We start from the raw sequence: 25840 nt of genomic DNA, 5'->3' as shown, positions 1-25840 counted from the left end.
CTACTTGAATCTCCAGGATAGTCAGTCTTAGGTGCATCTACACTGTGGAATTAATGCACTTATGGCAGTTACGGACTTACCTAAGTGGCAGGTTTTTGGTCTCTGTTTTGCAATAGGACAATCCAACTTTTCCCACTCTTCTCCAAATACGTTTTGTTCCTGCGAAGTCGCCGCGTTAATTTAAAAAAGGAATAAATAAACAAGAGAGAAATTGAAATGTGAATGGGATAGGGCAATAATTACGAAACTAAAGAAATCAAAGTTAAAAATGTACCCCCTCTGCATTTAGATATGAGCTTACACTAAGGGTCCATCTTGTCAAGTTAAACATGAGCCAACAATGTGATGTGGCGGCAAAAAAAGCCAATGGGATTTTGGCATGCATCAATAGGAGCATAGTGTCTAGATCTAAGGAAGTAATGCTACCCCTCTATTCTGTTTTGGTTAGACCACATCTGGAATATTGTGTCCAATTCTGGGCACCACAATTCAAGAGAGATATTGACAAGCTGGAATGTGTCCAGAGGAAAGCGACTAAAATGATCAAGGGTCTGGAGAACAAGCCCTATGAGGAGCGGCTTAGGGAACTGGGCATGTTTAGCCTGAAGAAGAGAAGACTGAGAGGAGATATGATAGCCATGTATAAATATGTGAGAGGAAGCCACAGGGAGGAGGAAGCAAGCTTGTTTTCTGCTTCCTTGGAGACTAGGACGCGGAACAATGGCTTCAAACTACAAGAGAGGAGATTCCATCTGAACATTAGGAAGAACTTCCTGACTGTGAGAGCTGTTCAGCAGTGGCACTCTCTGCCCCAGAGTGTGGTGGAGGCTCCTTCTTTGGAAGCTTTTAAGCAGAGGCTGGATGGCCATCTGTCAGGGGTGATTTGAATGCAATATTCCTGCTTCTTGGCAGGGGGTTGGACTGGATGGCCCATGAGGTCTCTTCCAACTCTTTGATTCTATGATTCTATGATTTGTGGTTAGCACCTTAAAAACATGTGAAATAAACAACTTTCACAAGACAGTTCAGGCAGAAGGCTAAAAAGCTGACAAAGTGTCTATTGCCATATATGGGGGAAAGCAATATTTGGGTCTTGTACTTTCCATTGTCAAGAAGTCAGTTGGTCAATGTGCTAAATAAGGAATTAAAGAAGTTAGTTAGTCAATGTGATGAAAAAAAGAGAATTAAGCCTAGGTGGTAGTTTGTAATTGGATAACTTTTGCTGCAGTGCCAAAGAGTCTTGTCTATATAATGTGAGTCTGAGAGACACTGGGCGCGGCAGCCTCTTGAAAGTACCAAGACCTGCATGTTTGGTATGGCTGGCCCGTCTCATCGTGATCATGACGAAATAAACCTTGCTTTTGTACTTCTCCTGAGACTGGGTGTTTGTTTTTCTGCCTCCTGCGACTGGACCCAATGCAGGGACCCTGAATTTGGGGGTTCCTAACAAAAGAGGGTTTTAATCTTGCTAAAACAACAACAACAACTTAGAAAACTGGACATTTTGAAACTCAACATTTGAAGGCTGCCACAGACAGACAGATAGATTGGGATAAATAGAGGTAGATACATACATACGTACACACATATGTACATAGGGATGGCTAGATAGAGAGAGAGAGATAGAGGGAGGAGAGATAGGGAGAGAATGGAGAATAGATAGATAGATAGATAGGGATGGATAGAAAGAGAGATAAGGATAGATAAATAGGTAGAGGGGGGAGAGAGAAGGATAGACGGATGGACAGAGAGAAAGAGATAAGGATAGATAGACTGATAGATAGAGAGAGGGGGGATAGATTGATAGAGTGTGTAAATAGATAGAAAGATACAGATAGAGAGAGGGAGAGATAGATGGATAGACAGATAGATTGGGATAAATAGAGGTAGATACATACATACGTACACCAATATGTACATAGGGATGGCTAGAGAGAGGGAGAGAGAGGGGGTGATAGATAGGGATAGATAGGGAGAGGGGAGAATAGATAGATAGATAGATAGATAGATAGATAGATAGATAGATAGATAGATAAATATGGCTAGACAGAGAGATAAGGATAGATAAATAGGTAGAGAGGGGGGGGGCAGAGAAGAATAGATAGATGGATAGAGAGAAAGAGATAAGGATAGATAGACTGATAGATAGTGAGAGGGGGGATAGATAGATTGATAGAGAGAGAGTAGGTAGATAGATAGATAGATAGATAGATAGATAGATAGATAGATAGAATAGCTGATATAGAGAGAGGGAGAGATGGATGGATAGACAGATAGATTGGGATAAATAGATGAAATTGCACTGATTCGGTCGGGATTCGACGCCACTTTAAATGCAGTCTCTGAGGATGTAACGAGAGCATCTGCTTGTCTGGTTTTATTGGATTCATTTCAATTGGTTCAGCTTGAGGATGTGGACAGGATCCTTGGAGAGGTGCGACCCACCACATGCATCCTAGACCCCTGTCCATCCTGGCTGATAAAAGAAGCCAGAGGGGGTTTGGCAGAGTGGGTGAAGGTGGTGGTTAATGCCTCCCTTCGGGAGGGCAAAATTCCAGCAAGCCTAAAACAAGCTGTCATAAAACCGCTGTTGAAAAAACCATCAGTGGATCCCACTCAATTAGACAACTATCGGCCAGTTTCCAATCTTCCCTACTTGGGCAAAGTCATGGAACGTGTGGTGGCAACACAACTCCAGGGGTTTCTGGTAGACACTGATTATCTTGATCCGGCACAGTCTGGCTTTAGGCCGGGACATGGAACTGAGACAGCCTTGGTCGCCTTGGTAGATGATCTACGCCGGGAGCTGGACAGGGGGAGTGTGTCCCTGTTAGTTCTGCTGGACCTCTCAGCGGCCTTCGATACCATTGATCACGGGACGCCTCACAGATATGGGACTTGGGGGTACTGCCTGGCAGTGGCTCCGGTCCTTTCTTGAGGGACGGTCCCAGAAGGTGTTACTGGGTGACACCTGTTCGGCCCCACAGCCGTTGTCATGTGGAGTCCCTCAGGGTTCAATTCTGTCCCCAATGTTGTTTAACATCTACATGAAGCCACTGGGGGAGATCATTCGGAGTTTCGGACTGAAATGTTATCTCTATGCAGATGATGTTCAGATCTGTCACTCCTTCTCACCTGTCACCAAAGAGGCTGTCCAGACCTTGAATCGGTGTCTAGCTGCTGTGACGGACTGGATGAGAGCTAACAGATTGAAACTGAATCCAGACAAGACAGAGGTCCTACTGGTCAGTCGTAAGGCCGAACAGGGCATAGGGTTACAGCCTGTGCTGGATGGGGTTACACTCCCCCTGAAGACTGTTTTGCAGTGGCTCCGGTCATTCCTAGAGGATCAATCTCAGAAGGTGTTATTGGGGGACACCTGTTCAACCCCACAACCATTGTCTTGTGGGGTTCCTCAGGGCTCAATATGTTGTTTAATATCTTCATGAAGCCGCTGGGGGAGATCATCCAGAGTTTCGGGGTACGATGTCATCTGTACGCAGATGATGTCCAACTCTGTCACTCCTTCCCACCTGCTACTAAGGAGGCTGTCCAGGTCCTGAACCGGTGCTTGGCCGCTTGGGAGTGATCCTGGACTCACCCCTGAGCCTGGAACCCCAGGTTTTGGCAGTGACCAGGGGAGCATTTGCACAGCTAAAGCTTGTGCGCCAGCTGTGCCCGTACCTTGGGAAGTCTGACTTGGCCACGGTAGTCCACGCTCTGGTTACATCCCGTTTAGACTACTGCAACGCTCTCTACGTGGGGCTGCCTTTGAAGACAGCTCGGAAGCTCCAACTAGTCCAACGCTCGGCAGCCATGATTTTAACAGGAGCGGAGCGCAGGGAGCATACAACTCCTCTGCTGCGCCAACTCCACTGGCTACCAATCTGCTACCGGGCTGAATTCAAAGTGCTGGCGTTGGTCTTTAAAGCCCTAAATGGTTCCGGCCCAAGCTACCGATCCAACCGCATCTCTGCCTATGAACCCACCAGGACTTTGAGATCTTCCGGGGAGGCCCTGCTCTCGATCCCGCCTGCTTCTCAAGCACGGCTGGCGGGGACGAGAGACAGGGCCTTCTCAGTGGTGGCTCCTCGGCTGTGGAACGCCCTTCCTGCGGACATTAGACTAGCACCATCTCTAATGGTATTCCGCAAAAAAGTGAAGACCTGGCTGTTTGAGCAGGCGTTCGAATAATTAGTGCAATGATTGCTTAATGAACACTGGAATGGAACAATGGATGACGAATCTGGAACATGTTTTTGATGACGAGACGACAGTGAATGGGTATTGTAGTAACTGTTTATTAATTGTGTAATGTGTTAGGTTGTTAACTGTTTTTATACTGTAGCACTGGATTTTTGCTGTTTGTATTTGTTGTGAACCGCTGTGAGTCGCCTTCAGGCTGAGAACAGCGGTATATAAGCAAGGTAAATAAATAAATAAGACGCAGGTTCGCAGCTTGGGAGTGATGCTGGACTCATCGCTGAGCCTGGAACCCCAGGTCTCAGCGGTGGCCGGGAGAGCTTTTGCGCAATTAAAACTTGTGCGCCAGTTGCGCCCGTACCTCGTGAAGTCTGATCTGGCCACAGTGGTCCACGCTCTTGTTACATCCCGTATAGACTACTGCAACGCACTCTACGTGGGGTTGCCCTTGAAGACTGTTCGGAAACTTCAACTGGTACAACGAGCAGCAGCCAGATTGATTACCGGAGCGATATACAGGGAACACACCACCCCCTTGTTGTGTCAGCTCCACTGGCTGCCAATTCAGTTCCGAGCACAATTCAAGGTGCTGGTTTTGACCTACAAAACCCTTTACAGTTCCGGTCCAGCATATCTGTCCGAACGTATCTCCCTCTACGTCCCACCCCGGAATTTGAGATCATCTGGGGAGGCCCTGCTCTCGACCCCACCGCTATCACAAGTGAGGCTGGTGGGGACGAGGAGCAGGGCCTTCTCAGTGGTGGCCCCTCACCTGTGGAACTCACTCCCAGGGGAAATCAGGGCATCTACATCCCTCCTTGCCTTCAGGAGGAAGGTAAAGACGTGGCTATGGGACCAGGCCTTTGGACACCCTGACCGTTAGATATAGAAACCAGATGGATAGGACCGATAATATTGTAGTAGAACCTAAACTATGAGTCTGTTAAACGCTGACCAGCAATGAGGTTTGTATTGCTTTTATTGTTTTATTGCTTTTACAGGTTTTATGGTTGTTTTGATAATAATTTATTGCTGATGTTAATTGTTATCACTGCTATAATTGCTGTCGTTAACTCATGTTGTGTTTTTGTTGTCATGTAATGTGGGCATTGAACTGTGCCTTGCTTGTGTAAGCCGCCCTGAGTCCCCCCCCCCCCCCGGGGTGAGAAGGGCGGGGTATAAGCGACCGTAATAATAATAATAGAGGTAGATACATACATACATACATACATACATACATAGGGATGGCTAGATAGAGAGAGATAGAGGGAGGGAGAGATAGGGCTAGATAGGGAGAGTGGGGAGAATAGATAGATAGTAGGCCTGGGTAACAACGGAAAAATTTGTTTCTAAAATCGATTCGTTTTTTGGGGTTTTTTGCGTTTCGATATTTAAAAGAATTCCAAAATTTTCCTTAAAAAAAGTTCGATATTTACGAAATTTCGTAAATGGTAAAAAAATTAAAAAACAATAACGAAACAATAACGAATCGATTCGTTAATGGCGGCCGCGATCGCGCAATACGCTAAAAAAACTTCTGAAGCTTCCCTCTCCCTCTGTTGTTGACTGTTGGTGTGATATTATAAATTTTTTTCACTAATTAAACAAAAAACAACTATAAAACTTGCCCCAGACATGTGGAAATAATAACAAAACGACCTCAAACCAATAACGAAACGAATACATAACGAAATACGAAGCATTTACGAAACGAATTGAAAAATTCGTTTCGTTTTTAAGTTGCTCCAGAATGGTTCGTTATCGCTTCGTTAACAAAAAAAAACGAATTTTTAACGAATTATGAATTAACGAAACGAAACCGCCCAGCCCTAATAGATAGATAGATAGATAGATCATCCAAAAAGGACTGGTAGGAACATAAAAAAGTTGTCCAGGTGGTGAATCTCATGAAATTTTAGGATTCACACTGATAAACAATGAAAACATAACTATATGTAAGAAAAAAGAGAGTTTGGATCACACATTTGGTGAATAGTATTGGAGACAAAAATTTAAAACTAGATTGGTTCCATTCTAAGGAGACGTTCTCAAAAGTCTGATTGTATTGAAGATGTGCTGTATGCTAGTTTTAAAAAGAAGGAATGGATGAAAAGAAATCCCCACGGGGGAAAAAATCATGGGGTCACCTGAGGTCGAGAGGACACTTGAAGGTAAACAACACTGCAGTATCATCAGCAATAACAACAACATCCACCTGGGACTATTGTTCTCTAATCTCCACGGAGGGCCAGCCCAACCCATAACCTACCGCAAAGTCTTCCCGGCTGTCACTCCTCAACGGCAACGAGCCGGACACCCAGCGAGATGCTCGGCTCCTCCGGCGAGGCTCTTCCCAACGGCCCACACCTGCAAGGCGGGAAGCACAGGTGAGAACAAATCATAAACATAAGGAAGGAAGGGGCCTTGGGAAAGCTTTCATTGGCATTCCCTTTCTTTCCTTTCCGCTCTCCATCTCTCTCCAAAACAGAGGCAATCCTCCCCACTCCATTCTTGTTCCTTCCAAACAGAAGGAGGAAGGTAGGGAGAAAGGAAGGAAGGAAGGTAGCTAGGAAACAGAGAGAGAAAAATTCAGAGAGTGTGGTGTCCTGGTTTGAAAACATTGGGCACTGGCTCTGAACCTTTGATCACATCACCCTGGGGGGCGGAAAGACCCTCGGAAGGGCTTTTCCCCTCTGAAACTGTTTACATTCCAGATTCTATACAGCAAACATCCATCCCAGCCTTTCTCACTGTGTCTTATCTGATGGCAACAGGAAAACCTGGATTAAGTAATCACTATTTATTGCCCACCCATCTAAGGACAATAGACTGGGCATCCTTTGCAGGCTGCTTTTTGTGAACTCAGGATCCCCAAGGCATGAAATCCATTTAATCCATTCATACACTCATTGTTTCTACTTCGTCCCGCCTCCCCTCTCCTGATTTGCCAGAGCGCTAAGGTGGTATGAGTTCTCCCATTGGTTCCTGCACAGCGGAGGAGCTCTGCGATTGGCTCTGACGCAGGACGGGTGGCCGAGCCTCCTCCCAGCTGTTATCACGTCAGCCAATCACCTGCGAGCCAGGCGGAGGGCGGGGATTTTGAAACTTCTAAGCCTGTAAACCCTATAAGAATGTCTCTGATCTTTGTACTGGCATGCTTTGTAGGCGAATGATTGCTACATTGCATCCTTTTCAGCTGAATCGCTAATAAACACCTCGGTGCCACTTCAACTTTGGTGAGATTTATTTTGAATTATTTAAATTTAATAAAATTGCTGAAATCAGGCTTCTCTAGCTCGCCAAAGTAGCGATCCCTCTTTAATGGGGTCTCAGGGTCCCTCCTCCTGGGGACAACCCTACTAAAATTCCTATCGGCTTCACTTCCATGCCAAGCTGGGTTTATCATAAGATTAATGATGTAGCCTTGCCATCAAGAGGCTTCTTCGTACCAGGAAGGACTTATCTTAAGATGGATGGAAGTTCTTGCTATCAGTAGACACTCTGGCACTATGGGGTACAGGATGGTCCTCTAACAGCAACTCTTTAGATAAAGGTTCTTAATGGAAGATTAAAGGTATTGAAGTTAAAAATATGCTATTAAAGACAATGTAAAAGTGGAATTTTGTGATGCACATTGTGATGCTTGTATGATGTATGCATATTATTTTAAAGGGTATATAAACCAAGGCAATTCCTTTGTTCACTACCCTGTTTCCTGGAATACCAGCAGGGTCCATATCCAGTTAGCACCAACCGAGAATAAACCATACTTTTGCAGACCTCAGGGACTCTCTTTTCTCTCTTTTCCTCAAACCATCTCCCTGCCATTTCTTCAGTGCAATTTGCTGGCCAACTTGCTTCTTGTCATCCATTCAACTGACTTCAGACACAGTTGTTTCTGCTTCAGTAGCAGCTCTTATCTTTATTTACATTTCATTCATTGCAATAACACTTAACTCGTTAGCGCAGTCAGATGCGAGGGAGAAGAGCCAAGAGAAAGAACAAAATGGTGTATGCTCTATTTATATCCCGCTGTTATCAGCTCATTGATTCAGTGTCCAGCCTCCTAATCTATTGCAACATCCACAAATTAACTCTTACACAGCTAGCAGCATGGACATTCTAAACTTGTGTGTGTGTCATCGTGTCATCAGCAACCAGACCACTGATTTTAAACTTGTACAATATATATTGACATAACGCTGATAAAATCTTGATCAGAAAACTCTGTGAGAAGGTTGCCTTCAGGGCTCCCTAAGTCTGAAACAACTTGAAGGTAAGCAACAGCAAGAACAACAACAACAACAAACTAGAGTCTCAGACCCTCAAAAGTCTGAGAGTCCTGGTGTTCTGGGGACTTTCAATGGCATCACAATTGCACAACAACAACAGACTATAGTCTCAGACCCTCAACAGTCTGAGAGGCCTGGTGTTCTGGGGACTTTCAATGGCATCACAATTGCACAACAACATCAACAAACTATAGTCTCAGACCCTCAACACTTTGAGAGGCCTGGTGTTCTGGGGACTTTCAATGGCATCACAATTGAACAACAACAACAACAAACTATAGTCTCAGACCCACAACAGTCTGAGAGGTCTGGCAATCTGGGGACTTTCAATGGCATCACAATTGCACAACAACAGCAAACTATAGTCTCAGACCCTCAACACTCTGAGAGGCCTGGTGTTCTGGGGACTTTCAATGGCATCACAATTGCACAACAACAACAACAAACTATAGTCTCAGACCCTCAACACTTTGAGAGGCCTGGTGTTCTGGGGACTTTCAATGGCATCACAATTGCACAACAACAACAAACTATAGTCTCAGACCCTCAACAGTCTGAGAGGCCTGGTGTTCTGGGGACTTTCAATGGCATCTCAATTGCACAACAACAACAAACTATAGTCTCAGACCCTCAACAGTCTGAGAGTCCTGGTGATCTGGGGACTTTCAATGGCATCACAATTGCACAACAACAACAAACTATAGTCTCAGTCCCTCAACACTCTGAGAGCCCTGGTGTTCTGGGGACTTTCAATGGCATCACAATTGCACAACAACAACAAACTATAGTCTCAGACACTCAAAAGTCTGAGAGGCTTGGTGTTCTGGGGACTTTCAATGGCATCACAATTGCACAACAACAAACTATAGTCTCAGACACACAACAGTCTGAGAGGTCTGGCGATCTGGGGACTTTCAATGGCATCACAATTGCACAACAACAACAAACTATAGTCTCAAACCCTCAAAAGTCTGAGAGGCCTGGTGTTCTGGGGACTTTCAATGGCATCACAATTGCACAACAACAAACTATAGTCTCAGAGCCTCAACAGTCTGAGAGGCCTGGTGTTCTGGGGACTTTCAATCGCATCACAATTGCACAACAACAAACTATAGTCTCAGACCCTCAACAGTTTGAGAGGTCTGGCGATTTGGGGACTTTCAATGACATCACAATAACATTCAGATCAAGAGCTTTTCTATTATGCATCAGCAGTCGCGCAATGGCATTTTGCACAAACTTGGCTTCCGAGTCTCCTTCAAGGGCAATCCCACACCAAGCGCATTACAGCGTAGGCTTCCCTCGGTTTTCAATGATTCACTAGATCGACAGATCTAAATTACAGCCATGCACTATGCTTTCGCCTCCCTGGTTTGTTCAATCGACCATGCGCCGCGTCTTGTTTTTAATCTCAGTTGACTTGGTGCCATCTAGTCTATTGCTGCTATATTTTGATCATTGTGCCATGTGTTTCGGTGAGATGTATTTGATACTGATGTGTTTTGACTATTATTATTATCATCGGAAATGCAACATGCATGCATGGGCCAACTCCTGGAGGGCCAAAGTTGGCCCACACCTGTTATAATAGGACATCATGCTGCAGAATATCTTGCTCTAGATTTGCAATGAACATCTCATCTAGTCTCAACCAATGCAACATAGTTTGTGTCAAATGTCGTATTATGTTGTTGTTGTTGTTGTTGTTGTTATCAAACTTTGGCCCCAAAATGAGAGATTTCCCCTTTGGGTGCATGGAGGTTGCAATGAATGTCTCATCTAGTCTCAACCAATGCAACATAGTTTGTGTCAAATGTCGTATTATGTTGTTGTTGTTGTTGTTGTTGTTGTTGTTGTTGTTATCGAACTTTGGCCCCAAAATGAGAGAGTACACCTTTGGACGCATGGAGTTTGCAATGAATGTCGCATCTAGTCTCAACCAATGCAACAAAGTTTGTGTCAAATGTTGTATTATGTTGTTGTTGTTGTTGTTATCAAACTTTGGCCCCAAAATGAGAGATTCCCTCTTTGGGCGCATGTAGTTTGCAATGAACGTCTCATCTAGTCTCAACCAATGCAACAAAGTTTGTGTCAAATGTTGTATTATGTTGTTGTTGTTGTTGTTGTTGTTATCAAACTTTGGCCCCAAAATGAGAGCTTCCCCCTTTGGGCGCATGGAGTTTGCAATGAACGTCTCATCTAGTCTCAACCAATGCAACATAGTTTGTGTCAAATGTCGTATTATGTTGTTGTTGTTGTTGTTGTTGTTATCAAACGTTGGCCCCAAAATTGTTATCAAACTTTGGCCCCAAAATGAGAGATTCCCTCTTTGGGCGCATGTAGTTTGCAATGAACGTCTCATCTAGTCTCAACCAATGCAACATAGTTTGTGTCAAATGTTGTATTTTGTTGTTGTTGTTGTTGTTGTTGTTATCAAACTTTGGCCCCAAAATGAGAGCTTCCCCCTTTGGGTGCATGGAATTTGCAATGAACATCTCATCTAGTCTCAACCAATGCAACATAGTTTGTGTCAAATGTTGTATTTTGTTGTTGTTGTTGTTGTTGTTGTTGTTGTTATCAAACTTTGGCCCCAAAATGAGAGCTTCCCCCTTTGGGTGCATGGAATTTGCAATGAACATCTCATCTAGTCTCAACCAATGCAACATAGTTTGTGTCAAATGTTGTATTTTGTTGTTGTTGTTGTTGTTGTTGTTGTTATCAAACTTTGGCCCCAAAATGAGAGCTTCCCCCTTTGGGTGCATGGAATTTGCAATGAACATCTCATCTAGTCCCAACCAATGCCACATAGTTTGTGTCAAATGTCGTCTTATGTTGTTGTTGTTGTTGTTGTTGTTATCACATTTTGGCCCCAAAATGAGAGATTCCCTCTTTGGGCGCATGGAATTTGCAATGAATGTCTCATCTAGTCTCAACCAATGCAACATAGTTTGTGTCCAATGTCGTATTATGTTGTTGTTGTTGTTGTTGTTGTTGTTGTTGTTATCAAACTTTGGCCCCAAAATGAGAGATTCCCTCTTTGGGCACATGGAGTTTGCAATGAACCGCTCATCTAGTCTCACCCAATGCAACACAATTTGTGTCAAATGTCGTATTATGTTGTTGTTGTTGTTGTTGTTATCAAACTTTTGCCCCCAAAATGAGAGTTTCCCCCTTTGGGCGCATGGAGTTTGCAATGAATGTCTCATCTAGTCTCAACCAATGCAACATAGTTTGTGTCAAATGTCGTATTATGTTGTTGTTGTTGTTGTTGTTATCGAACTTTGGCCCCAAAATGAGAGCTTCCCCCTTTGGGCGCATGGAGGTTGCAATGAATGTCTCATCTAGTCTCAACCAATGCAACAAAGTTTGTGTCAAATCGCGTATTATGTTGTATTATGTTGTATTATGTTGTTGTTGTTGTTGTTGTTGTTGTTATCAAACTTTGGCCCCAAAATGAGAGCTTCCCCCTTTGGGTGCATGGAATTTGCAATGAACGTCTCATCTAGTCTCAACCAATGCAACATAGTTTGTGTCAAATGTTGTATTTTGTTGTTGTTGTTGTTATCAAACTTTGGCCCCAAAATGAGAGCTTCCCCCTTTGGGCGCACGCTCTTTGCACTTACCTGTAATGGCACTGAAGTAGGAAGAGTCCTCTTCGTCGTGCGACGTGGAACCTCCGACATCCACGGAAGGGTCCCACTCCAAATCCATCATCCCCCCTTCATGTGCAGAGGTCCTTTTGCAAGGCAGGAGGGCTTTCTTTGGGGTGGATTGGCAGTGGAAGCCCATAGGTTGCCCGGCGTCCGCTCTGTCCAATTGCAAGGAGCCTTCGGAGAAGTCGCTGTCACGGTCCGACAGCCATTCGTCCTCAAAGACCTGGGAACATATCAGGCAAAATCCTGTTAGTGAAGTCGAACATGATCCCCCCTCCCCATAAAAGATAGTAACTTATAGTTTTGCTAAGGACAAGAACACCAGACTGGATAATAAGGATTAAGCCTTTGTCAAGACACTAACAACAACAAGGACCCTTCTCATGTTAGATTGTGTGTACATTTACTCAAGGTTTTATGCCCTATGTTTCATATACAGCAGAAGGTAGCACATTTATTACTGAGAAACCCCCTCCCTTTACACTTATGTACTCTCTTGAACTTCTATGGGACTCTGGTGGGAGGGATAAGTGGGTATGTTTTCTGCACCATGGTTTCTATATTTCTCCCTGTATATCTGACCTTTACCTGACCTTTCTGCCCTATCCCATTTCAAAATATGTATTAAAATGTAAGAAGCCACTCTCTGTGACCCTGGAAAGAAGGAAATCCTCAGTTGAAAAGAACCTTATCAAAAGACACTATTTGCATGGACAATAACAATGGCTCATGGCCTCTGGGGCTCGGAGTTGGCCCCCCCAGCAGAGGCGGTCACTTGGCATTGATGATCATATCTCAATAGGACAAAAGGGGCCTTCGGAAAGCCACACTTTGTCCTGATCTGTTACTCATTTAAATCTTCTTCCACCGAAATTTCAGCCAGATTTCCTCATTGTTCCCATATCTCAGGACCAAGAAAATCCGGATCTGGCAGGCTTGCCAGACATCAATGTTTATTGCCACTAATCAAGGACAATAGGAGGGTCGGCTTGCAGGCCCCTGGGACTCGCTGGCCACTTGGACATTTCATATCTCCATAATCCACTCAAGAATGCATTGTTTCCCCCTCATCCCGCCTCCCTCTCTCCTGATTGGTCGGGAAGCCCAGGTGGCAGAAGCTCAGCGATTCGCCCAGGCACTCAGGAGGCGGCCAAGCCTCCTCCCAGCTGTAGAGCACCAGCCAATCATCGTTGAGCCGGCAGAGGGGCGGGGAGTGGGAAATTCAAACCTGGCAGCTCTGTTTTATGTATAAAAAGGCCTTTATTTTTGTACTCTGTATGCTTTGCTTGGCGAATTATTGTTGCTTTGCATCCTTTCCAGCTGAATCGCTATAAAATCATCTTGGTGGCGCTTCCTTCAACTTTGGTGAGATTTCTTTTGGGAACTTAGGAAAAACCTTTTAAATTGGGCTTCTCTTTGCTCACCATTGTAGCGAGCCCTCTTTGGTGGGTCCGCAGGGTCTCTCCTTCAGGGCAAGACCCTTTTAAATTCCTCCTCGACTTCATTAGCAATATGCATGCATGCATGCAATGGCAACTTATGCTTTCCAAAGTCCCATTTTGGATGGGATGCAGATGGCTATTTGCTACTGGGCTTGACAAAGTGGACTATAAATAAACATAACCATAAAACAACAACAACAACAACAACAACATGCAATTCTAAATCCATGCATGCAATTGCAACATATGCTTCCCAAAGTCCCATTTCAGATGGGATGCAGATGGCTATTTTCTACTGGGCTTGACAAAGTGGACTATAAATAAACATAACCATAAAAACAACAACAACAACAACATGCAACTCTAAATCCATGCATGCAATGGCAATTTATGCTTCCCAAGTCCCATTTCAGATGGGATGCAGAGAGCTATTTCCCAATGGGCTTGACAAAGTGGACTATAAATAAACATAACCATAAAAACAACAACAACAACAACAACAACAACTAGCAACTCTAGAGAAGGTAGAGAAAGGCAAGCAAAATGATCATAGCGTTGCAAGCCAAGTCCTGTGACAATCAGTTTAAGGAGATGCACATGCTGACTTGGGGAAAAGAAGGCTGAGATGCGATACGATAGCTATGCTTCAATATCACTATGGAACATGATGTTTGGAAGGGACTCTAGGATTTTATAATTCAACAGAGGCTGGATGGTCATCTGTCAAGATGGCTTTGACTGGATGGCCTCTGCGGGTGTCTACCAAATCTAGGATTCTATGATTCAACAGAGGCTGGATGGCCATCTGTCGGGAGGGATCGGATTGTGCCTCCCTGCATAGAAAAAGGGGGGTTGGACTAGATGGCCCTTGGGGTCCCTTCGAAATCCAGGATTCTACTATTGTTATTGCATCACCCACCCTTGACGTACCAGCCTCATGCTGACCAGTCTCCGTCGGAAGCGGAAGACCCTGCGGAAGACCTCCTGGCAGAAGCAGCTCAGGTCCTGCAGCTCCTCTTCCAAGATCTCAGCGTCTTCAGGGTGGCTCTTCTGGATCAGGCGCTCCCCGTGCACCAGAAAGTGGTCCACGCGCTCCGCATTGGCCTGCACATCTTCCTGGAAGGCCTGCAAGAGGAGTTCTCAAACTTTGAAAGCCGCAGAGCGCTTTGGGAAGCATATGTTTCTCATGCAGCCCCAAGAAATGTTCATATATTAAATACATATTATCTATATAAATAATATAATATAAATAATATAATAATGCTGGGGAAAGTGGAAGGCAAAAGGAAGAGGGGCCGACCAAGGGCAAAATGGATGGATGGCATCCTTGAAGTGACTGGACTGACCTTGAAGGAGCTGGGGGTGGTGACGGCCGACAGGGAGCTCTGGTTTGGGCTGGTCCATGAGGTCACGAAGAGTCGGAGACGACTGAACGAATGAACAACAACATATAAATAAAAATGTAATGTTCGTTTGTGGGATAAACATAACTCAAAAACCACTGGACAAATTGACATGAAATTTGGACACAAGACACCTAACAGTCCAACGAGTGTCCATTACTCCTAAACACACACACACACACACAACCCCAGTGGAATAGACTTAAAAACCCCCAAAATACACCATATATACATATACACATACACTCATATACATATACACATGCACACATTCTTACACACACATACATATACATACACAAATATATGCATATAGACAGACCACTGTGGTCCCCAACAAAGACAAATAAAGACCAAACTTGGCACACAGAGCCCCCTTGACTCACTCTACATCCTGGTGCTGTTTGGAGGAGGACAGATGATGGATGATGGGACTTGCAGAACCTTCGCTCACTTCCTGAGACCTCATCGACACTCATGCAATGACTGATCAAGACCAAACTTGGCACACGGAGCCCCCATGACCCACTCTCCATCCCAGTGCAGTTTGGAGGAGAATGGACCATAGATGATGGGACTCCCAGTACCTTCACTAACTTCCTGAGACCACTGCCACCCATATAAATAACTGATAAAGACCAAACTTGATACAATATTCCTTTCTCAAATAACCCGGGCAGCGCCGGGTCCCCAAACTAGTAAATGAATAAATAGTGTCCAAATTTGGTGTCAATTCGTCCAGTGGTTTCTGAGTTATGTTAATCCCACAAATTATCATTCCATTCCAAGCCCATTCTTCCAGGCAAGAAAGGCACAATCAAAGCATCCCCAACAGATGGCCATCTAGCCCAGGCATCGGCAAACTTGGGCCTTCCAGGTGGGACTTAAACTCCCACCATTCCTAACAGCCTCAGGCCTTTTCCACCCCCACCCCCCAGCCGCTTAAACTGGTGGGAGTTGAAGTCCAACACACCTGGAGGGTCCAACTTGGCCCATGCCAGGGATAGAAGTTGAATGCATGAGCAAATAAACAGCTGCGTGAAAAGCTCTGGGTTTGCACATTGTGATCGGTAGAAAGGATCTGGCAACACCTATGCATAGCTTCCAGGTGTGGGCAAGCAAGCCGCTCAATAAGCAGGATCCGTGTGTGGTCCACCCAAAACCCAATTTTCCTACAGATACCATCTCCTTTTTTTGGAAAAACCCAAAGGCGAAAAGGCGGAGGAGGATAACAACAAGCTTTCTCGGAAGCGACGGATCTCCTAGCATTTTGCAAAGTCCACCAATGCAACTATAGGAGAATTTATGATGGTTTCCCAGATTATTTGACCTCAAAAGGTTGAGGAATCTTTGAGTCCAGTGTGAATATTGGATCTGTAGTTACAGGAGTGTACATGCGGAAGCGTGCTGGGCCCATAACCGATTGTCAGAGCTTGGGTGGTGCGCAGCGGAAGGTTTGCTATATCAACAGACACAGTACTCCAAAAATCAAGACTCTGCAGACTTACAGTTGCAAAAGAAACTAAGTTTTACTAAGTACATATAAGACACGTCTTCACACAGCGAGCTACAATCAGGAACTACAAAGCATAACACAACAGTCTCTGAACATCTGCTTATCTGACTTCTGGCTGAGACCAGATCCTCCCTCTTCTTCCCAGCCAAAGAACACGTTATCTCATTTCTGTCAAGGTTACATTTTCTCTGCCTCAGCCAAAGAGCAGAATAGAATCCATCTTGAAATACAACTCAATCCATCTTGAATTAAATAGAAACACATTGAAAAACACACATGCATAACTAAATAATCCTGACACATGTTTTACCTGCAGCTGGATCATTTTTTCCAAGGATGTGCCGCCCGAGAAATGCTCCACATCGGTGAGGCGGAGGTCCAGCTCCATCAGCCACAGTCGGAGGGTCTCGCGCTCCGATTCGAACTCTTCCCGTTGCTTCACAACATGCTGAAAGAGGAGAATGAGAGAAGCAGGTTGCAGGCTGCAGTTTGCTTTTGCCTTAGGCTCCTTCTACACTCCTTCTACAAAGCAGATAATCCACATGATTGGATTGAACGAGTTTACACTGCTGTGTACTATTACTATTAAAAATAGCAGTCCAAGTAGGGGTCAAACAAAATTCATGCCACAGTGTAGGTGCATCTAATGCGTGCAAGTCTCCTCACCTTCAGCCTCTTGGAGACGACTGCGGACCAAACCTTCAAAGCATCCCAACGCCGGTTGACATCTTGAACCCGGGACTTGATTTCAGGGCAAACGCCGCCTCTCCGCACCAGCCGACAGTATTGTCGGTTCAAGGCTTCCAAAGGCAACAGCTTGTCGGAGACCTGTCTTTGCAGCGCCTTGAGGAGAGGGAATTAATTACCATAGTTTTTCACTCATGTCAATGATGCCGAATCCACCCCAGACCCCTGACCAGCTGCAGGGAGTTCCGCAGTTCCTGAATGCCCCATTGGCCCAACTCTGATGAAATGTGCCCCAGCAGCAGCCTCAACCAGGGACTCTTTGCAACCTTGAGCTCTCTCCTTTTACTTCTCTCCCCAGCCCAAACATTCTAACAAAACCCCTAATAAAGACTAATTTAATTGTAACCTTCACCTCTTCATAGTGATACATTGTGTCTATTTCCTGACTCACAAGTATCTAATGCATTAATTTACCCTTTTCTGGGCCTGATGCCTTCCAGGAGTCCCAGGGAGGCCGAACCTGCGTTTCTTTAAACCGCGGATACGGAAACCCCTCAGGGACCCGTATCCGCGAGTTAACCAAATGACTCCATTTTGGTGCCATATTTTTCCTACCTAAATTCTAACTCTATCTGCTATCTCACTTTTTGCATTTCGGGCTCCTGCGCTCTGTGAATAACCTTTTTATTTTTGAGAATATATCTTAAAGAAAAACAGCTGATTGTCAAACTGAGCCCTTTGCTGCAGCGCTGCTCATGCCGTCGCTTCTTCGTCCTTCTGGAGCCCCAGAACCCGTGGAGTTGATGTGGTCATCCCATGAGACCTTTGGGGAGTGGATCTGCCACCTGGTTCCAGCCCTTGGAGGGAGTTATAGTTCTCCAAGGACCAAAGGACAAGCTTCAACCCCAGTGATGCAGAGTTCCATATCTTGGCTCAGTGAAATCACTAAGCCTCTCCTTATGATTTTTTTGAACCTTTTTGCCCCATATCAAGGACTTTTATCCCCTTTACGGACATACTTTTGTGTATGGACTTTCCTATAATGAACTATGGACATATATTGAGTCATGATCAAGGCTCTTATCATAGAATCATAGAATCATAGAGTTGGAAGAGACCTCATGGGCCATCCAGTCCAACCCCATTCTGCCAAGAAGCAGGAATATTGCATTCAAATCAATCCTGATAGATGGCCATCCAGCCTCTGTTTAAAAGCTTCCAAAGAAGGAGCCTCCACCACACTCCGGGGCAGAGAGTTCCACTGCTGAACAGCTCTCACATCAATTTCTCTATGGCACACTGGGGGGAGGGATAAGTGGGTATGTTTTCTATATCATGATTTCTATATTTCTATATTTCTCCCTGTGTATTTGGTTTTTTGGGCTGTATGGCCATGTTCTAGAAGCATTCTCTCCTGACGTTTTGCCTGCATCTGTGGCAGGCATCCTCAGAGGTTGTGAGGTCTGTTGGAAACTAGGAAAATGGGGTTTATATATCCATGGAACAATGTCCAAGGTGGAAGAAAGAACTCTTGTCTGTTGGAGGTAGGTGTGAATGTTTCAGTTGGCTACCTTGATTAGCATTTGATGGCCTGTGAGTTTTTAGGTGTGGCTTGTTACTGCCTGGGAGAATCTTTTGTTGAGAGGTGATTAGGTGTTCCTGATTGTTTCTTGTCTGGAGCTCCCCTGTGTTGGAGTTTAGTTCAACAGAAATTTAGAAACCTTGAAACCATGAAAATGAACAAAATCTGGCTACCAGTATTAAAAAAACTCTAAAGACTTATAACGGTAAATAAAAAACAATTCAAACATAGGGGAACTCCAGACAAGAAACATTCAGGAACACCTAATCACCTCTCAAGAAAGGAATATCCCAGGCAGTAACAAGCCACACCTAAAAACTGTCAGGCCATCAAATGCTAATCAAGGTAAACAGTAAATAAAGAACTAAGAGCGTCGGATAAGACGGAATATCGGATAAGTGAAGGTCGGATAAGTGAGACTCTACTGTATATAATATAGGTAAAAATTTTTCCCCTGGCATGAAGTCTAGTCGTGTCCGACTCTGAGGGTTGGTGCTCATATCCATTTCTAAGCCAAAGAACCGGCATTATCTGTAGACACCTCCAAGGTCATGTGGTCAGCATGACTGTATGGTGTGCCGTTACCTTTCCGCTGGAATGGTACCTATTGATCTACTCACATTTGCATGTTTTCGAACTGCTAGGTTGGCAGAAGCTGGGACTAACAGAGGGAGCTCACGCTGCTCCCCAGTTTATACACTATTATAGAATGAATTATATTGGACTATCCTTGTCATTCAATAGGAAGGTATACGGTTTTGCTATCACAAGTAGAAGCCAAAAATCATTGCCGATGGATTGCATACCGCCAAAAAGTTAAGAAATTACCCAAACGGTTGTAACTTTCTTGGATAGCACAGAAAGGTTCCTTTTGCATTGCAAGTAGAGTTCCTCAAGAGCGCCCCCCGGGGAGGTGCGCCCTAAGCAAATGCGTAATTGGCGTATTGCTTGAGCCGCCCCTGATTGCAACTCCTAACCATATCCTCCTATGTCGGGGGGTTCAGCATACTATAATCCCCTCCAAAAAAATAAAATAACTTTCCTCATTGTTTTCTTGGCAACTTGGAAGAGGGACAGCAAACTGTCTTTATTAAGTCGTGATGTAAGCCTTGGAGCAATTCAACCGTCTTTGGCTGGGAGTCAAGAGCAATTTCAACGTCTCCAAGCAAAACCTATCCCATCTTGCCATGATTTGTTTTCCTCCCTCCAAAAGGTGAGCAGGGTTTGCAAGGTGGAAAATTCACCCCAAAAATATGTGTCAATGGAAGGAGAACAAAGCCGTATTCTCTTTCTTCTTCCTCAATGCCTCGCTTGTTCGCTCCCTGTGATTCTTGGCCCCGGAGATAAAGCGACCGCGATCCCAGGCTATCAAATGCTTCTCCTTTTTTTTTCTACCAGGAAAGTTTAGCAAAAGGCGGCTCCAAATCACAATTAATGACCTAGCTTTGGGAAGAAGGTGGTTTCTTCTTACCTCGAACCTTTGGAGCTCTTTCTTGGAACGGGCGAAAGAGACCTGGGAAGACGCCGGGGACGAGGCCACTGCTTCGGCTAAGCGCAGCCAGTCCCGGAACTGGAAAACCATGTCTTGAAGGGTCTTCTGGAGCTGCCATGCTTGGTCCTGCCTGGTTTGGGAACGAAGGATTCATCAAAGGACGAAACAACCATAACCAAAGATAACTACTCTATTTACTGGAATCTTAGAAAAGAGAAAATGTGGTCTATATCTTCTCAACCTCTGTAGAGGGATTCAGACCGGCTAACAGCAAGGATTCAATTCTACAGTACAGTCTAAAACAGCGGTTCTCAACCTGGGGATCGCGACCCCCGGGAGGGTTGTTGGGCCATTTTCGGGGGGTCGCGAAGGTGCCTTAGATGGCCCCGCCCCCTCCAAAATGGCTGCCAACCCTCTGTGCCAGCTAAAAAGCTAGCACTCTTGATAAGCTCATCCACCTGCACTTCCCACAGGGCTGTGTGTTGCCAAGAGGAGGAGCTTGCAGGAAAAGGCGTGCGCGGGAAGAAAGTTCACCTTGGTACACGTTAGACTCCTGCAGAGGTGAGAGGATCCCTCTTGTCCTTTGCTGAACGAAGCATTTCTTGGATTTTCTTGGTGGGTTTGTAGAGGGATCCTCTCACCTCTGCAGGAGTCTACCATGTACCATGCAGCTGTGGACAAGTCTACAGAGGGACCACCAAACGCAGCAGCATTGCCCAGACACGAATCAAGGAACATGGAAGGCACTGCAGAGTACTTCAACCAGAGAAGTCAGGCATAGCAGAGCACCTGATGAACCAACCTAGACACAGCATATTATTGGAGAACACAGAAATGCTGGACCACTCCAACAACCACCATGTCAGACTACACAGAGAAGCCATTGAAATCCACAAGCACGTGGACAATTTCAACAGAAAGGAGGAGACCATGAAAATGAACAAAATCTGGCTACCAGTATTAAAAAACTCTAAAATTACAACAGCAAAACAACAGAGAGGAAACAACCAGGCATAGATTAACACCTCCCAGCAAGAGATTTTCCCAGGCTCAGGCAGGCCTTCAAATGCTAATGAAGGTGATCAGCTAAAACATTCACACCTAACTGCAGCAGGGAAGAGCTCCTTGCCCCACCCCAGCCATTCCACAGATATATAATCCCATTGTCCTAATTTCAACAAACCTCACTACCTCTGAGGATGCTTGCCATAGATGCAGGCGAAACGTCAGGAGAAATGCCTCTAGAACATGGCTCTATAGCCCGAAAAAACCCACAAGAACATATTGAATATTTGTGCCAAGTTTGGTCCAAATGCACAGTCGTTTGGGTTCACAGTCCTCTCCTTATGTAGGTGAACGACATCTCCTATTAATCATAGTCAATTCCTCCCAATATCCAGTATCTTCTGTTGGTCATTGGGGTTCTGTGTGCCAAGTTTGTTCCAGGTCTATCATTTGTGGGGGTCTCAGTGGTCAGTGGAAGTCAGAGCCGAATCTGTTGAAGGTACTGCAAATCCCATCATCCATTGTCCATACTCCCCGAACATATTGTTTTTGTGATCAATCACTATGCTTTAATTATGTTAAATTTGTATTAATGAAAATAATCCTGCTTATCAGATATTTCCATTATGCATCATAAGAGTAGCAAAATTACCATTATGAAGTAGCAACGAAAATATGGTTGGGGATCACCATAACATGAGGAACTTTATTTAGGGGTTACGGCATTAGAAAGGTTGAGAACCACTGGTCTAAAACAACATATATCAACAGAAAAATTAAAAGACATATAGAATAAAATACATATAAGCCAATTCGCCAACAGTAAAATCATGTCCAAACTCAGTCCACATGTGGTCAAAAACTTTGTTCAATTGTCGGGCTTGGTCATTATTCTGGGAAGGCCTCGTTCCATAGATTTCACTGGATTCCTGAAGGTCAAGAGGGAAGGGGCGGATCTAATCTCATTCAGGAGGGAGTTCCATAGCCGGGGGGGGGGGGGGCACCACAGAGAAGGCCTTGTCTCTCGTTCCCACCAGACACGATTGCGAAAGTGGTGGGACTGAGAGCAGGGCCCCACCAGAAGATCTTAACAGTCTTGATGGTTCATAGGGAAGAATACGTTCGGACAGGTAAACTGGGCCAGAACCGTAAAGGGTTTTATAGGTTAAAACCAGCACTTTGAATTTTGCTCGAAAGCTAATTGGCAGCCAATGGAGCTGGTGCAACAAAGGAGTTGTGTGCTCCCTGTACCCTGCTCCTGTCAGTAGCCTGGCTGCCAAGCGTTGAACTAATTGAAGCTTCCAGGCAGTCTTCAGAGGCAACCCCACGTAGAGAGCGTTGCAGTAGTCTATACGGGATGTAACCAGAGCGTGGATCACCATGGCCAAGTCAGACTTCCCAAGGTACGGTATATAGCGCCATATAAATATATACTACACAAAGAAGCACACATTAGTGTGCATCTTATAGTCGGTGGCGTTTTAGAATAAATATGGCACATATCCCCATAGAAACATATTTTTTTGGTACTCATTACGCACAGAGCATTTTATATATATAGATAATACACAAACAAGCTCACATTAGTATGCGTCATATATAGATATAGATACGGTTCTCAAATTAGTGTGTCTCTTACAATAAATACAGTGCATTGGGTTGTTGGGCTTGGCCTCATGTAAGCCGCTCCGAGTCCCCTTGGGGAGATGGTGGCAGGGTATAAATAAAGTATTATTATTATTATTATTATTATTATTATTATTATTATTATTATTATATAAGTATATAATCCACAAAGCACACTGCTGTAGTAGAGCCTGTGAGTAACATTACAAACAGTAGTATGGATGCCAGAAGGGGAAAAAGGGTTACTAGGGAGCAGGAATCTGATGATGAGCAGCAGAGGAAGAGGATCCGGGACATATTTACAGCACCTACAGATGAGGAGTTGTTTGAGGGATTCTCTGGGGATGATGGGTCAATGAGTGGAGGAGAAGAAGGAGACACGATGGATTGGACTAAGATAAGAGAAGTGCAAGCTATTTGCGAGGAGCCAACAACTAGTGATACCTTTATGGAGTTCTTTGAGGGTGAAAACTGGCAATCAGGGCATCCAACTGAGTCTTGGGAGGGACCGAAGTCTTGACAGGAGATGGAGGACTTGGAGGGAAGGACAAGGGAATTCACGTGAGGAGATGGGAGCAGCTGCGGGGGATAATGATGGGGCGGTGGTCAGTTCATCTTCTGATGATGATTTGTAAATAAAAGTGGGTTCAGGGGTGATGGGTCCTTGCAGAAGGCAAGGTGTTGATGTGCGTTTGTGTGTTGGGTGCTGTGTATTGGAAAATATTCTTGTAGACTTGTTGCTGCCTGTTTCGTGTTCGGCGTTGGTTTAGGATCTGCAGTTTAGACCTCCTGTTCGTTCGCGTGTTATTGACCCGGATTGGCTTCTCGTGAATGTGGACTTCGCCCTTCCTGGACCTGGACCGGTTTGACTAAAGACGCTGCTTCTGCGGACACAGGAGCAGCACTGTTTCGGATTTCTCCCGTTTGACCCTGGATTTTGCTTGACGACGCTTCTCTTTCTGCGTCTTAGAATAAATATGGTAGATTGCTCCATATAAATATATAATACCCAAAAAAGCACACATTAGTGTGCCACTTACAATTGATGGTGTCTTAGAATAAATGCGGTATATAGATCCATATAAATATATAATACCCAAACAAGCACATATTAGTGCCATTTACAATTGGTAGTGTCTTAGAATAGAGGAAATATGGTATAAATACGTATTATATACTTATCTCCATATAAGTATATAATACACAAAGCACACATTAGTGTGCCTCTTATGATCGATGGTGTCTTAGAATAAATACGGTATATATCTCCATATAAGTATACAATACACACAGAAGCACATATTAATGTGCCTCTTAGAAACGATGGTGTCTTAGAATAGAGGAAATATGGTATATAACTCCATATAAATATGAAGCTTCTCCCACCTGATGCGCCTCTCCACAGATGCTGTGCACAGGTCCTGAGCATCTAATGTGGACATCCCATGCTCCAATGGGAGAGGCCCCTTCTGCAAGTCCACTTTCTGCATCCTTGGAGACGTCAATGGGATCCCGGATCTGCTACCTGCCCGGTTCTGGATGCGTGCAACTTCTCCGAGGGATCCCCGAGCATCCGAAGGACATGATGCTCTTTGGAGGAATGTGTTCAAGACCTGGGAGAACTGAAAGCAAAGCAGGGCAAAGGGCCACTTGTTATCGAGAGTGATACGTACAAGAAAGAACTCTAACCCCCCTTGAGACAAACAAACCGCAGCTCCCTTTTTTCCATGCTTAGCCAGCCAAGTTCACAGCCGCTTATCTGCTTCTCAGATAAACAAACACTTCAAGGTTTATTGCCTAGGGATACCAACGAAACCTGCTGAGCATTTTCCACATTCACCTGCTTGGCAGGAAATGGGAGAGACCTTTGGGAAGACAAAAGGAGTGGCACACCCGAGGTCTGCCAAAAACAGAGGAAAAACAGTCCAGGGTTCGTGCGCCTTTAATTAAAACAGTCCAGAACTCAGTTAACCTTTAATAGAAGTACTCCGCAGCTCCTACAACTTTAATTAAAACAGTCCAGAACTCAGTTAACCTTTAATAGAAGTACTCCGCGGCTCCTACAACTTTAATTAAAACAGTCCAGAACTCAGTTAACCTTTAATAGAAGTACTCCGCGGCTCCTACAACTTTAATTAAAACAGTCCAGAACTCAGTTAACCTTTAATAGAAGTACTCCGCGGCTCCTACAACTTTAATTAAAACAGTCCAGAACTCAGTTAACCTTTAATAGAAGTACTCCGCAGCTCCTACAACTTTAATTAAAACAGTCCAGAACTCAGTTAACCTTTAATAAATGTACTCCGTGGCTCCTACATCTTTAATTAAAACAGTCCAAAACTCAATTAACCTTTAATAAAACAGTCCAGGGCTCCTTCACATTTAATTATAACAGTCCTAGGAGTCATATATAATTCATAAAGCCATTTCAGGACTCATGCACCTTTAATTAAAACACTCCAGGATTCAATGCACCTTTAATAAAAGTACTCCGTGGCTTCCACATCTTTAATTAAAACAGTCCAGGGCTCCTTCACCTTCAATTATAACAGTCCTGGGAGTCATATATCATTCATAAAGCCATTCCAGGACTCATGCACCTTTAATTAAAACAGCCCAGGGCTCCTGCATGTTTAATTATAACAGTCCTGGGGGTTATATATAATTCATAACGCCATTCCAGGACTCAATGCACCTTTAATAAAAGTACTCCGTGGCTCCTACATCTTTAATTAAAACAGTCCAGAACTCAATTAGCCTTTAATAAAAGTACTCTGTGGCTTCTACATCTTTAATTAAAACAGTCCAGGGCTCCTGCATGTTTAATTATAACAGTCTTGGGGGTCATATATCATTCATAAAACCATTCCAGAACTCATGCACCTTTAATTAAAACAGTCCAGGACTCAATGCACCTTTAATAAAAGTACTTAGTGGCT

The 25840-nt window shown here is 44.4% G+C and overlaps 1 protein-coding gene across 1 annotated transcript in view; it reads right to left on the bottom strand.

Moving 5' to 3' along the window:
* The window catches only part of LOC132781408 (nesprin-2-like), a 49025-nt gene that overhangs the window by 14373 nt on the left and 8812 nt on the right, over window positions 1–25840 (bottom strand). Inside the window, exons 2-9 of the mRNA XM_067462263.1 lie at window positions 24288–24523; window positions 20250–20400; window positions 17176–17352; window positions 16820–16957; window positions 14521–14715; window positions 12119–12371; window positions 6473–6570; window positions 81–159 (exon numbers count right to left, since the gene is read on the bottom strand). Coding sequence (XP_067318364.1) covers window positions 81–159; window positions 6473–6570; window positions 12119–12371; window positions 14521–14715; window positions 16820–16957; window positions 17176–17352; window positions 20250–20400; window positions 24288–24391 — 1195 coding nt within the window. The 5' untranslated portion in view covers window positions 24392–24523. The remainder of the gene's footprint in view (window positions 1–80; window positions 160–6472; window positions 6571–12118; window positions 12372–14520; window positions 14716–16819; window positions 16958–17175; window positions 17353–20249; window positions 20401–24287; window positions 24524–25840) is intronic.

This window comes from Anolis sagrei, chromosome Y (assembly GCF_037176765.1).
Source record: "Anolis sagrei isolate rAnoSag1 chromosome Y, rAnoSag1.mat, whole genome shotgun sequence".
In the NCBI taxonomy this organism is placed as follows: domain Eukaryota; kingdom Metazoa; phylum Chordata; class Lepidosauria; order Squamata; family Dactyloidae; genus Anolis; species Anolis sagrei.
This window is presented reverse-complemented; position numbering and strand designations above follow the sequence as displayed.